The sequence below is a fragment of the Equus quagga genome, chromosome 2, assembly GCF_021613505.1.
Source record: "Equus quagga isolate Etosha38 chromosome 2, UCLA_HA_Equagga_1.0, whole genome shotgun sequence".
NCBI classification, from domain to species: Eukaryota; Metazoa; Chordata; class Mammalia; order Perissodactyla; family Equidae; genus Equus; species Equus quagga.
Window position 1 is genome coordinate 39,548,220 of NC_060268.1, and position 15,061 is coordinate 39,563,280.

A 15,061-nucleotide genomic window follows, 5' to 3' on the forward strand; every position below is an offset into this window, starting at 1 on the left:
CAGTGTTCAACTTACTCAAATATTCCCCTTTCATGTCCTGACAACACCAGAACTTCATAGCGACACAGAAATGTCCTTAGCCAGGCCCTTCTCTCTCCACCATGCAGTCTAGCTGCACGCTAGCCTCTCCCTTGCTCTCATACTCATGATCTTCCTTCATGTCTATTTTTAGTTTTCCTGGCTCAAGCTTCTTCAGGCCACTGAAACACAACCCTCACTCTCTTTCTCTCCCTCTGATAGGAGGCCCCTAGGTAAAAATTGCTGGAGAAATCCTTCACAGCTCCTTCCTCAGGAAAACCTACGGCTTTGGGATCACAGCTCAGTCTTTAAGATGGACGTAAGCTGGACGATCTTCTGATGGGCTTCAAACTTTGAATTGGATGTGGACATTTTTCTCTCAGATGACAGAACCACTCCAACTTCCCCTTTGCAGTTGCTTCCTTTCCTTGAAGGTAGCTGCCTCTTGTTTTCTTTAAAAATCTTTTCCTTCCAAATTTGCCTGCCATGCCGACCGTCATTAGCGCTTCTGTGGCCCCACGGACAGGGGCTGAGCCCATGTCCCCGGGGCCGGTTGCCCATCCAGCCCAGGGCAGTACCACTGAGTCAGGGGGTGGAAATCCAAGTGGCAACTATTCTGCCATCATCAGCCGCAATTTTCCTATTATCGGAGTGAAAGAGAAGACATTTGAGAAGCTTCACAAGAAATGTCTGGAAAAGAACGTTCTTTATGTGGATCCTGAGTTCCCACCAGATGAGACTTCTCTCTTCTATAGCCAGAAGTTCCCCATCCAGTTCGTCTGGAAGAGACCCCCGGTGAGTAGCTTACTGGTTGCTGGTTGCGGTTTTTTCCTCTAAGTCCTCCCACTCAGCAGGTCCTGGCAGCTCCACTGTGCACATGGACTGTGTACATGGGCTTGGGGAGCCCTGCAGCAGCTCCACCGAGCTCAGTCCTCAGGCGAGGCAGGGCTGATTCTCACTCTTTCTGAAAAAAATCTTGCTTTTTATAAACGTACTTGGAACTCAATTTAATCCACCCTGTAAAAGTAAATATTCCTTTCCCAGAACAAATTCCAAACAGTCCAGATCTACCCTCTCTAAGTATCTTGCATCTTTATAAGATTCCTTCCATTTCTTGGGCTAAAATCATGATGTTGTTCTTTAGTTTGCCAGGAGCCATGTCTTTCTGAAACACAGAAGCCCTGGAAAAAGGAGACTGGCAGGCAGAGACTGGCAGGCAAAGATTGCTTTTACGTGCATAAATGTCAGGATTAGCAGGAGAGAGCCCAGCCATCATTTTCGCCTGTATATTTCCCCACACAGATGAGGAAATAAAGGCACACCAGAGTGAAATGTATCCGGTGAGCACATGACAGCCCAAATAAAACTCTTTCTCTTTTAGTTAACTCTCCAGCCTCTGGGTTTCATTTACAGTAATCTCCCAGAGGGAAAATCATAGTCTCCTGGCTCCTTTCTCTAATCATACCTCCAGTATGACTCTTGTGTTTTTTTGGTTTGGGGCTTTGCTTTTTTACTACTGTTCTTAGTTAAAGAAATATTTGTTGAGCATCTACTAGAGCCAGACACCAGGCAAACAACTGGGAAGATAGCAGTGAATAAGAAAGACAAAAATTTCTGCTCTCCTGGAGCCTGTTGTCCTGAGGGGAAGATGCCCATTGACTAAGAGTGATGACTGTCAGGAGACAACGTTCAGGGTGCTATGGAGCTAACCGAGGCTGGGGAGAGAGCCCCTCCCTGAGGAAATCATTGCAGCCGAGGCCCAATGCTATTCATTAGCTTAATCAAGTTAAACTCACACCCAAAGCTATTCATTTGCCATGGTTTTCTTTCGAACCTGAGATGGAATATCCAGCAACCGTGTTCTCACCCTGTGCGTTCCACAAGGCCCCTTTCCTCCCCTGACGGTTCTGTGATGAGGCCCATGACTGTCCTGAAGGTCTCGGTTTAGAAGAGGGGACTAGAAAGAACTTCATTCTCCAACTCAGTCGCTGTCCTGCTGCCAGAGTACGGGGACATGTCGTACCCCTGCTGAAATATCTTCCATGACACTGTTCTCCCCTCCCCCCATGCCTTCAGGATGAGTCCAAACTCCTTAGTGGAGATATAGGCCGTTCTCAAGCTGGCCTCTGTCTACCTGTCCATCTTATCTTTACCCTTTGCCCCTGGACCCTGACACATTCGGTTGCTCTGTTGTTCCGAGTCTTCTCATACCTCGAGGGCTTTGCTCATGCTGTCCGCCTGTCTGGAATGACCTTCTTATTTTTTATCTGATTTGCTCCTTCTCACCCTGTCTTCTAAATTCTGCTCAGGTGTCACTTCCTTCAAGCTTTCTCGTGTCTGTTCCCCTCCTGCTGAGAGCAGAGACTATTCCTGTGCATCTTTGGATCCCCTTTACCCAGCCAAGGGCCAGGCCCACAGTAGGTACTTAGCTGCTAGCGGTGAAGGATAACCCACATCTGAGGGGGTTGATCACCGAGAGATAAGGACAGCCCTGTATTCCAAGGCTGGGAGTTCTTAAAAGCCTTTTCTAATACCACCGCAGAGAAAAAAACTTACAAATACTGTTTTCATAAAATCATTGGTAGATTTTATTCTTAAAAGCTAGACTTGCAAATTAATGAAAACATTTTACGGGCTATTATGCTCTAGGCACTAGATCCACCCTAAACTTATTCTGTCAGCATCACTGTGAGAGGAGGGACGCCGAAGACCTCTCCGTTCCAAAGTGTACTCTTACCACCACCACCACCCAGAATCCTGAATTCTCTGCTGTCACTAAGAGTCCAGACAGGAAAGTCCACTCTTGGTTAAAATGCCCATATGTTCCCCTGTGGATAAGATCAAGTGAACACTACTTATGGGGTCTACCAGCATAAATTAGAATGTAGAATTAGAGATGGTCCGAGTTGGAATAAATCTTTGAGATGTGGTCCAGCCCCCTTATGTACAGGTGAAGTGATTAAGGTTCACAAAGAGCAAATGACCTATCTCCAGTCACACAAGTTGATTGAAATTGAAAAACTGACATGATTCCAGAACTTTCTGAAATGTAAAGCACTTCTTGGAGACATAAGTCTTCCATGCACTTCCATAGATGTAGTGACCTTTGCCAGGCTTGAGCAGTCTGAAAACCAATCTGAATTTCTCTTCAACAATCAAATATTGCTTATTACAATCAGATGATGATGATGATGATGAAAGGGGAACTATTCATGGCCAACTAGAATTCTAGTCAAGACAGCATGCTGCACTTTCAGCCTTTCCCTCTTAAAAGACGAGAGATCCGTGCTACCTGTCCCTAGTACACCTGTGATCTCTTCCTACTCGACCTACCAGTGCCACCTCACTGCCTTTCCTCCTCTGTTAGGGAGCAACACACATTGAGTTTCCAGGCCAAACAGTCTGATTCCTCTAGCCTTTCCTTATATGATCTATTTCTAGCATCAGAAAGCAAAAGACCCATATAATACTTCCCAATTGTTAAGCCAAATGTTCTTGATGACAGACCCTTGGGAAGAAGAGGATGGCTTCTAGAAGAGAGCTCCTGGGAGGCTGATGGTTCTTGTCCAATATCACTGGGGACAGGTGTGGGGGGAAACAGGTGTTTCATTCCATGTGGTGGGGGCTTCAGTCATACAACCCTCTCTTCTCCCCTGGGTGGATTTGTAAGGAGGACCTGACCTGTGAAGCCCAGCCCTTTTCTTCCTTTTCCTCTTGGGAACAAGCTACCTGCTCCTCCTCATAGCAATTACAGAGGCGAGTCCCCGTGGGGAGTCCTGCAGGGTCCTGGGCCACCATCCACCACTATATGGTTAATTGTAATGATAACAGCTACTCTTGATTGAGAACTCACCACATGACAGTAACTATTCTAAGTGCTTCCACATAGTAACTCATTTAATCTTCACAACAACCCTGTGAGGTAAGAACTATTATTGTCCCCACTTCACAAATGAGGAAACTGAGTCTCGGAGGGATAAATAACTGGCTCCAGATCTCCCAGTTAGTAAAGACTGGGGCTGGGATGGGAACCCCGGCAATCTGGCTACAGAGCCCTAGCTCTCAATGACAAACTCTATCTAATTCTAGGATTTAGAAGCCAGTATCAGCTTCATCAACAAGGTATGGGCATTTTGGGCTACCCTACACTTTTGTCTTATTCCTCCACTGGTTCAAAACTCAGGCATGGAAGTGAGGTGTCATTTATTGGGCCTCCACAAGCCACAAGAGGCATCGAGTGATGCCTTGAGGTTTGGCCCCTAGAAGCAGCAGCCTCTGTGAGCTGGGGATAGAACGACACAGTGGCTAAGAGCCCTGTCTCACCCACGTTCAAGTCCTGCCCTGCCACTGAACACTCGCGTTATCTTGTCAGGTACTTACCCTCTCTGTGCCACAAGTTCCTCACCTGAAAAATGGGGAATAATCATAGTAGAAGCAGCCATCTCATAAGGCTGTTGTGAATACTAAGTAAGTTTATGTGCACTGAAGGCTCAAAAGGAGGTTGGCACCTGGGTGAGTGCCCAGCAAACAGGGACCACTCTTACCACCACCCACATCCAGCTGTGCCGTCTCTTCAAGGAGGCAACGTCATAAACATCTTTCCAGCTTCATTTGTGTCTAGGACCAACCGAGATATTAACCACAGCAATGTATCCGAGTACTTCGTGCCTCATTCAGATGAATCAGGCCAACTGAACATGCAGATTTGTGTGTGATCAGTCCCCTCATGGGCAGGCGACTGCCTGTCCTTAGGGCAATTCCAACCATAAAATGTGTGTGTGGTTGTGAAAATGTGAGGGTATCATGCAAGTGTGAAGGTGACCACAAAAGGGGCATCACACTGAGCTGGGAAATTGGCAACTTGCTCAATGATTGACTAGGAAAACCACAGAGGGCAAGAGGGTAACAAATGCTTCCGTTTTCCATCTGCATTTGCCTCCAGCACACCAGGGTATTTCTCTACACTCTCCTGCACTCACTCAAAATCAGGGGCAACCTAGATCCCGTGTGCTTTTGGAGGGATGAGAAATGAGGGGCCAGCTGCAAGGCCTTGTGCACCTGCTACCCTCCTTACCCTTGGTAATGCCAGATCCCCAAATCACTCCACAGTGACCCAGAGGCCCACAAGGGAATTTCCCCTTGGGAGGCAGCCTCTCCCTTCTTGATTCCTCTGTCACTTCCAGTCCAAGGTCCCTCCATGGGTGAGTTGACTCACATCCTCTGTTGTCATAGGGCGCATGGGTTGCACGTAGAGAATTATATGTAGTGCTGACCCACCAAGCCAGATCAGCTCACTAAGGCCTCCACAAGCAGAGACTGGCGACATGTTGCCAAGTCTCCCTTGTCTCTGGTCGTAGGTGGAGTCGCCTTTCTGTAAATTCCATCTTATTCCAGCCCCACCCTAACCTGGACTCTGGAGAAAGAGGAGTCCACCCTATTTGGGAGCCAGTTTAAACCAGACTTCAGGTTAAATTTCACTCCAGGGATGTGGCCTCCATGTCACCTGGCTCTGCCAGGAGAGGTTATTTCCTATTTGGGCCTTGGATTCACAGCTCTGAGTTGACGTCAAAACTGCATCATTGGCAACCAGCCACCTCCAACTTATCCCCCCAGCTGTTTCCCTAGGAAACCTGTTCTCCCTTCCTCCTCCGCGCTCCAAAGTGCTGGTGCTGAGAGCTGGGACTCTGCATTTTCCCTTTGCAACTTTCTGCTCGGCTCTCTTTGTTCCCATTGGCTGTTGGGGGCTGGGGGAATTTACCACCTTGCCCTTATCTCCACATCCAGTGCTTCATAATTTGCTGGCAGTGGCTGGACCTCCAGCCTCAGGCCACCTAACCTACCTCTTCCCCTTAAACCCTGTCCCCATCCCTCCATCTTTTCAGGTCCCCACCGTTCGCTAGTTCAGAGTTGGATCTCTTCACCCACATTTCTCTGGTGTATGCATTCCCTCTTACCTGTTATCATTAACTCCATATCGCAACCCCATATTCAGCTGTGCTTTGCCCAGTTGGTCTAACCTGGCTCTTAGCCCTGCTCTTCTGCACTCCCTGAGCCAGCTAGTTCCCTCTGCTGACAGCTGGACCCGAGAAAACCTCTTTCCCAAACAGACAGCAGCCTTTTTATACTCCAAACAGGTGACTTTATTCCCTGTAGTTCCCATACCCGGAAATCTCTTGAATTAGACTCTTTTTAAGGATAGAGTTTAGGTAAGTTTCCCAAGCTGCAATTTATCATGAACCATATTTCACCAAGTCTAGAAGATTTTGGTGCTGGTACTTTCTTGATCTTATTAGAGGATGTCCACAGAAGGTCACAATGACCACATGGCTGAATGCAATTGAAGGAAGCTTTCTAACATTAAGATGCGTCACAATTTCAGAGACGTTAAGACGTGAGAGGAAAAAAGTGCCTTAGAATGGAAAAATCAGACAAATAAGACCCCTTTCCCATTAACTCCCAGTCCTGCCATCCCTTTCTACTCCTCTTCCCAAACCATTTCTTCCCCCCATGCTACCTATCAGCATGGGGGTTGCTGCCATCTCTCTGACCTGGTCTCCTGCCCACCCCTGCAAGTCTTCACCATCCAGGCAGAACGAACTTCTCCCTTGTCCCAAGGCTGTTACACCAGAAATCAATCAATCAATCAATCGTTACATTCTTCAGGTTAAGTCTTGTTACCACCACAAAATTATCTTTGATTTTTTTTACACATATTTAACCAAAAGTGCTTAACAAATGTGCATCCTTGGCATGGCAGAATCTTCAGTTTCTCTCTTCAAGAGAAAAACACATAAAAAAAAAATTAGGAAGAGTCTTGTAATTACAGAAAGAGTAATTTCTCCCTGGGGCAGTGGACATAATTGTTTTCTAAGGAGAAAAAAAGGAAAAAAAATGGCTGGTTTACTTAAAAGAGGGAAGAGAGCTAGAAGAGAAACCCAAGTGGGAGTTGGGGGGGGCGGGTGGCAACAGGGCAGGACGCCACGCCCTAGAGTCATCCCTCCACTTGACCTGACTCTCAAAAACATCTTTACTGACAAACTTGTGAAATGCCTGAGGTAAAGGGAGGAAGTTAGTACCTTGATTGACAAAGGCAGGACTGAGCCAGCAAACCCGGAAGTCAGAGAGTGGAAAGCACAGGAGAGGGAAAAGAGAGAGAAGCATAAGGAAGCAAACTGCCAGGAACCCACTGACCTCTGACAGGGGTGAGCAGGCACTCGTCTCTCAGAGGCTATGAAGTGGGGGTTCAAGATCTCCAAGGAACCGTGAGGCCCCAGCTAACACCTGAGAAGCATTCTGTTTAAGAAAAGCTGACACTTGCTTTACCATTGTCATCTAACCTATAAGTTTAAATAATCATCATCAGAATTTTTATAATTTTATTATATATCCCTAAAACACCAGGAATATAGTATAAAAACTGTTCTAAAAAGCCCCTTCTAAATCATGGGATTGAAAATGTTTGGGAGAGGCTGGCCCAGTGGCATAGTGGTTAAGTTCATGTACTCTGGTTCAGCAGCCCGGGGTTCACCAGTTTGGATCCTGGACACGGACTTACACGCCACTCATTAAGCCATGCTGTGGTGGCATCCCACATAAAAGAAATAGAAGGACCTACAACTAGAATGTACAACTAAGTACTGGGGCTTTGGAGAAAGAAGAAAAAGAGGAAGATTGGAAATGGATGTTAGCTCAGGGCCAATCTTCCTCGCCAAAAAGCATACCTTAAAAAATTAAATAAATAAAACCTTACTTAAAAAAAAAAAAAAGAAAATGTTTGGGAACTACTTCTTTCAGCCATTCCAGGTAGATGGGTTTCTTTCCTGATGTTAAGGTTTTGAAGGAAAAAGGATGTCTCAGCTCCTTCAAGAATCTATAGTTAGCACCTTTCACAGTCTGAAAGTTCATCTTTATTTCTAGTCAGAACTCTTCCTGCCACAATCTTAGCACATTATCTCTGGCTCTGATCCAGAAGACAGTGAACCAGAGTCAGCTGATTTCCTCTAGATAGTAATTCTCCCTATTCTTGAATAATGTCACCCTTCCTTTAGTTGCTTAAGATTGAAGAGTCATAAAACTCCTCTAACTTTACCCCACAGGCATAAGTTTTCCAACACTGGGAATGTCAGAGCTATGATCCACGTACAGTTGATCCTCATTATTCATGGATCTGTATTGGTGAATTCACCTACTCACTAAAATTTATTTGTAATCCCAACGTCAATATCTGTGGTGTTTCTGTGGTCATCTAGCAACACATGTGGGGCAGTGACAATTTTGAGTTGCTCTACGTGCACGTGCCCAGCTGAAGTCAAACAAGGCGACGCTCTGCCTTCTTGTTTCAGCTCTAATGCTGTAAACAAGGGTCCTTTTCATGGTCCCTTTAGGGCCACATTTTTCATATCATATTTTTGTGCTTCTTGTTGGTAATTTCTCTGTTTAAAATGTCCCCTGGCATAGTTCTGAAGTGCTGTCTAGTGTTCCTAAGAGGAAAAGCCTATGACGTGCCTTAGGGAGAAAAAACATGTTGGATAAGCTTCACTCAGGCGTGAGTTATTGGGCTGTTGGCTGTGAGTTCAACGTTAATGAATCAATAATAGATATTAATAAAGGTATCTTTAAACAGAAACATATAAATAAGTTTGTGTATTGATCAATTGATGAAAATGCTGTGATCAGAGACTCACAGGAATCTAGTCCTGTATTTCCTCTAGGAGCAATGGTTCAATATTCACTACTTCAGCATTCACAGTGACTTTATAACATAACTACCGTGAATTAGGAGAATCGACTGCACTTCGTATTTCTCTGTATTCTTAAATATCATAACTTGAAACAATACCTGATCAAGAGTGTGATCAGTAGGAAACATTGCAACACATTTTAATACATTGCAATCATTACTCTTTTTGATGTTCAAACTGTCCCATCTTTGGACAGCTGGAGCCCCCCTACAAGTTGCTTGTATCATTTGACATGACTCCGTTAACTTTCAATAGTTTCCTTATTTTCTGGCCACAACAAAATGTCCCAGGCTCTTCTTGTACATTTCTTGGCCCAGACTTGGAATGAATCATTTCTTCCAGGAGGCTTGTTTCTTCTAGTCTGAAATGGAGTTAAAGGAAAGGGATGAAATGTAGAAGATAGCTGACCGCCGACTTCCTAGGACCCAGTGCTTGGCTGTTACATCAGCATTCTACAGATGGAAGCTTACTGACAACCTGTGGTGACACCAGAGGTCTCTTGCCCTAACGGCCTCTTCCATGTACCCCATCGCCTCCATGATTAACACCCCAACCTGTGTATCTTCCCAGCCAAGGGATCACTTGACCCGTGTTACTCAATTCTGAAAAGAAGAAATTCTAGGTTGGCACAAAAGAAAAGTTACTCCACGCCAGTGTGAGATGAGAGGGAGGGAGCAGAACCACAGAAAAACCCAGGCTGTGGCAGGGAGCTCTCTGTGTGTGCTGAGGGCCTGGGGCCCAGTTGCCACGTGGCTTCTTCTCTCATGGATATTACTTCTCTTTCCAGTGAACCCAGCATGGCAGGAGATCTGCTTGTAATGTGTTTTAGAATGTTACTTTGTCAGACAGTTTAGAGAGAAGTGGGATCACTGGGCTAGCCACAAAGTGGAAGAGCTGGGGGCATTGTATAGAGTGGTTAAGACAGCTGAATTTAGAACCAAATAGACCTAATCTGAACCCTGGCTGCAGGTCATATAAAGTTTTTACGTTTCACTTTTCTATTCTATAATGGGGATAATGATATCCTCATCATAGGGCTATTCTGAGCTAGCATCCATAAAGTACATCCATAATCCACCTACTGTGCTCAAGGTAAGGCAGCAATTACTATTAGCATAAGCAGCAAACAACAGGGGCGTAACACAGTGATGAAGCGCACCGGCTATTTTTTTTTTAAGATTGGCGTCTCAGCTAACCTCTGTCGCCAATCTTCCTATTTTTTTTTCTTCTTCTCCCCAAAGCCCCCCAGTCCATAGTTGTATATTCTAGTTGTAGGTCCCTCTGGTTGTGCTATATGGGACTCCACCTCAGCATGGCCTAAGGAGTGGAGCCATGTCCGTGCCCAGGATCCGAAACGGAGAAATCCCCAGAGTCAAAGCGGAGCATGGAAACTTAACCACTTGGCCAAGGGCCGGCCCTAGTGTGCAGGCTCTAAAGTCAGACAAACTTGATTCAAACCCCAGCTCCCCCTCTTAACCTCAGGCAAGTTACTGACCATTCCTGGCTCTCAGCTTCCTCATCTGTGAAAAGAAAATAAAAATTCGTACTTTTACAGACTTTTTGTAAGAGTTAAATGAGATACTGTAGAGGACATGCTTAGCACAATGAGTCAATAAACAGTGATGATGGTAATTGAAAGGCAAAATGAGGTACCCAACTGAGAGCCAGCCCTCTTTCTACTCAGCAGAGAATCATGACAGTGCCCTCCTGGGTGGGGGTGGCAGGACATAAGTTTTGGTGAAAAGTGACAATTCTGTAAATAACTTTTAGGACTGCCTCTCCTTATATTCCACAAGACAGCAGCTCCTCTTGAGGGTCATGATGGGGACAGAGCTCTAGACATCATGGTGAACAAGCTAAAACAACTCAGCAGTATAACACTGAAAAGAGGAGCGGCAGGGACAGAAATAGCCAAGAAATGTATGAAAAGATACATTTCCCTGTTTATGAATAAAGCAGATTTCTTGGTCATTTTTTATCTTGCTGTCCATGAAATACCTGTTAATGCCTTTCAATCATTTTTCTGTTGAGTTGTCTTTTTCAACTGGAATCATAGGCAATCTTTATCTATCCTGGATACTAATCATTTATTGGTTAGATGTGAAAAAAATATCTTTTCCCACTTTGTGACTTGCGTTTTCACTCTCATAAGGGTATTTTTTTATTTAAAAAATTCTTGGGGCCGGCCCCGTGGCCCAGTGGTTAAGTTTGCGCACTCCACCTTGGTGGCTCAGGGTCTGGCCAGTTCAGATCCTGGGGGCAGACATGGCACCACTCATCAGGCCATGCTGAGGCGGTGTCCCACACAGCACAACCAGAGGCACTCACAACTAGAATATACAACTATGTCCTGGGAGGCTTTGGGGACAAAAAGAGGATTGGAAACAGTTGTCAGCTCAGGTGCCAATCTTAAAAAAAAAAAAAAAATTCTTAATTAAAAACTCAATTAAAAGTTCTAAGTTAATTCTTAATTTATTAAGTGCCTTTTGTGTTCTGTTAAGAAAGTTTTTCCTAAACCAAAGTCGCTCTCCTTTATTATCATTTAGAAACTTTATTTTTCTGCCTTTATATTTGGGTCTATAATCCATCTAGAAACGATTTTTGCGTATAAAGTAGGGATCGCACTTTGTTGTTTTTACGTATGGATATTCAAAGTTCCCAGCACAACGTATTAAAAAGACAATCCTTTCTCCACTGTTTTGCAATGCCACTTTTTAAACAAATCAAGTGCCTATCAGTGTGTAGCTCTGTTTCTGCACTCTCTGTTACGTTCTATTTGTGATTTTTCGTCTATCTTTGTGCCAACACCACACCTTGTGCCATAAGTCTTGACAGTCATTAGAGCAAGTCCTCCCAACTGGCTTTCCTCTTCAATTTTGTTTTAGCTCTATCTGGCTCTTTGCCTTTCCATTTAAATTTTAGAATCAGGGTGTCGAGTTCTGCAAAAAATTCTGTCGGGATTTTGATTGGGATTGCATTGAATCAATATGGGAAGAATGCATATCTTGACAATATTGAGTCTTCCTATCCATGAAGAAGGGATGTCTCTGCATTAAAATAGGTCTCCTTTATTATCTTTCAAACAATTTTTAATAATTTTACCCATAAAGGTCTTAAACATCCCTTGTCAGATTTATTTCCAGGTATCTTGTATTGTTGTTATTTTTATAAATGGCATTTTTCTTAAAATCATACTCAATTTCTCAGGCATAAACATGCATTTGACTTTTATCTTATATCCAACGTATTTACTAAACTCTTATTAATTCTAGTAATTTGATTGTAGATCCCAAGCTGTTGCTGTGTAGAGTCTATGTTTCCATATAGACAGTTAGGTCATTTGCAAATAATGACCCAGCTGCCCAGTACATTACACACACCCGTATGCAGCAGCCTAGAATCAACCATTTCCCCATGGGACACTGATACACCTACCAAGCATATTTGAATCCTTAGGTCTGGGATAAACCCTGGGAATCTGCATTATAAACTCACATCCCAAGTGCTCCTGATGCAGGGAGTCCAAAGACCACACTCCGAGAAGCACAGAGTAGACAAAGGCTGACAGGTAGGAACGAGCGGGCAGGGAGACAGCATCCTCCTAGTGGCCAGGCTGCCAGACCTGAGTTTCCACCCGCATCAGCTCCCTGCTCTCCCATTAGAGTTGCCCGTCTAAGCATGAGGAACTTTGAAAAAGCTGAGCTTTCTTGTGAATGTAATTCTGACACACAGTTATCCTCTTTCCCCACCCAGCACATTCTCTGTCTCAAAGGTCCTGAATTTGCAAGCGTGATGTCTGTTCACCGCCCCTGGGACCCGCTGTAACAGGGACTGTCACTTGAGGTGGAGTTACCTACCCTCTGGGTCCCTCTCACAGACTAGATTCCCAAGTGGTCCATCAAGGTCTTTGGGGGGATGCGGCAGCGACATCAGGAGAATGAAGGCTTCATTAAGCTCAGACAATGGCTTGGAGCAGATTCCTTCTATGCATTCAGCAGCCTGTATAGGATTAGTGTATACAGCATGTTTGGGCGGCCCCATGCTATATCCCACTGGCCGCCGGTGTCAAAGGCATGAATGCCTTTTGCTGAGGCAGGGTAAGCATCTCTGTCACTATATTTTCTCTGTTTAAAGAAAGAATCCCAACAAGGCTGACGGAGGTACACCGAAGGCCTACAGGTCTTTGGGGCCTGTCTCGGCTCTCTCGCTCCCCTCGCTGGCTCCCTCTCTGACTGGCCTGGTGTTGCCCCTTGACTGTGGGCTCAGGGGCCTCCAGCCAAAGCTGCTGACTCTAATCACGGCCTCTCTCTGGGCTGTGTTCATTTGCACAGCCCTGCTGAGGGTGGAGGAGCTGCACAGGCTCCGGTCCATTCACAGGAGGATTAGGCCTGGACTGAGGGCGCAGTGGGGGAGAGGCCGCAGTGAAGGACCAGCTCAACTACCTGAGCAGTCACCATGCCCTACCTGCTGCCGGGATTCTTCTGTGACCGCGTGATCCGGGAGAGGGCCAGGAGAAACGGGGAGGGTACCACCACGCAGCCCCTCAAGTTTGAGGGGCAGGATTTCGTTGTTCTCAGACAACAGTGCCTGGCTCAGAAGTGCCTCTTTGAAGACCATGTGTTCCCAGCAGGTGTTCAGGCCCTGGGTTCCCGTGAGCTGAGCCAGAAAACCAAGATGAAGGCTATCATGTGGAAAAGGCCAAAGGTAGGGATGGGAGGGCCAGGGCTTCAAGAGACAGCTCCTGGGGAGAGGAGGCCAAGCGGTCCAGAGCCTGAGGCCGTGGATCGCTCCAGCAAGTGGCTTATCAAAGCTCTCCTACTCAAGTGCCCCCAAAATACCTTCCTGCTTCCTCCTGAAACTGGAGATGTTATTTTCTAGTCCTGAACGACATTAGTGTAATACTTTCTAGGTCTCTGAAACTGTAAATATTTTTAAGAGAGCTAATGCACTGACAAATTCATAGTAAAATAGTAAGCTATAAGTGACCGTCATGTCTCTTCTTGAGAGCAGGTATGCTGGGGGTGGGAAAGTGGAGTGGTTAAGAGGACTGTGGCTCACCGTTTCAAGGAGAGTTCCATGGAAAGTGGTAAACCGTTAATAGAAGGCTGCAGGAGGCTGGAGACTTGCCTTCTTAACGTTTTGCCTCAGGCTGGCTCATCGGTGACGTGTCACTTCCATTTATACAGAAAGATCCATGCTGACCAGCCAGACTCCTTACAGGGTGGAGCAGTTTGTTCAAGGATGCCTTACCGCGCAGCTGAGGAGCGCGTTTATTTTAGTGGGATAGGTTAAAGCACTTGGGGATTTGCAGGACCAGGCCCTTCTTCTTGCATGGAGGCACTTACAACCCCAAAGGGTTCACTGTGTTTAGAGCAGGCAAGGAACTCTCTAAACCAGGGAGCTCCTAGGCGGGGTGTGTACAACCCAGTGCATCTGCGAGATGATCCATCGGAGTGTATGAAAAAATAGTTGAAGTAATTCTGTTTGTTTAAATAAACTTCTATTTTTAGAACAGTTTTAGATTTACAGAAAAATTGTGAAGCCAACACAGAGTTCTCATACACCTTGCACCCAGTTTTCACTATTATTAACATCTAACATTACTCTGGTACATTTGCTACAATTATTTAACCAAAATTGATACATTATTATTACCTGAAGTAAGTTCATACTTTATTCTGATTTCCGTAGTTTTTACCAAATATTCTTTTTCTGTTCCAAGATTCCACCTAGGATATGACATTATGTTTAGTAGTAACATCTCTTTAGTCTCCTCTTGGCTGTAACAGTTTCTCAGACTTTCCTGGTTTTTGATGATCTTGAGAGTTTTGAGTACTAGTCAGGAATTTTGTCTAATATTCCTCAGGTGACATTTTCCTGCTAGTTTTTTCCTGATTAGACTGGGCTTATGGGTTTTAGGGAGGAAGATCACAGAGATCGTGTCGTTCTCATCACATTATGTATCAAGGGTACAGACTATCAACATGTCTTAGCATTGTTGACCTTGAGAACATGGCTGAAGTAGTGTTGACCTTGAGAACCTGGTTGAAATAGTGTTTGTCAGTTTTCTCTACTGTAAAGTTACTTTTTCCCCTTTTCCATATGGTGCTCTTCGGAAGCAAGTTACTACACATAAGCCCACACTTAAAGAGGACTGGGGAGTTAGGTTTACCTCCCTGAGGGCAGAGTATCTACATAACGTCTTGGGAATTCTGCATAGGAGCCTTGTCTATTATCTCCATTTATTTGGTTTTTTTACACAGTTATTTATATCAATGTGGACTCATGGATATTTATTTTGT

At 45.1% G+C, this 15,061-nt stretch overlaps 1 protein-coding gene across 2 annotated transcripts in view; it reads left to right on the plus strand.

The window, feature by feature from the left end:
- Positions 1 to 228: 228 nt before the first annotated feature.
- CAPN3 (calpain 3) overlaps positions 229 to 15,061 on the plus strand; it is a 43,906-nt gene continuing 29,073 nt past the window's right edge. For both annotated transcript variants that reach the window (XM_046649782.1, XM_046649789.1), the window contains exon 1: positions 229 to 813. In XM_046649782.1, the coding sequence (XP_046505738.1) occupies positions 505 to 813 (309 nt within the window). In that variant the 5' untranslated portion in view covers positions 229 to 504. The remainder of the gene's footprint in view (positions 814 to 15,061) is intronic.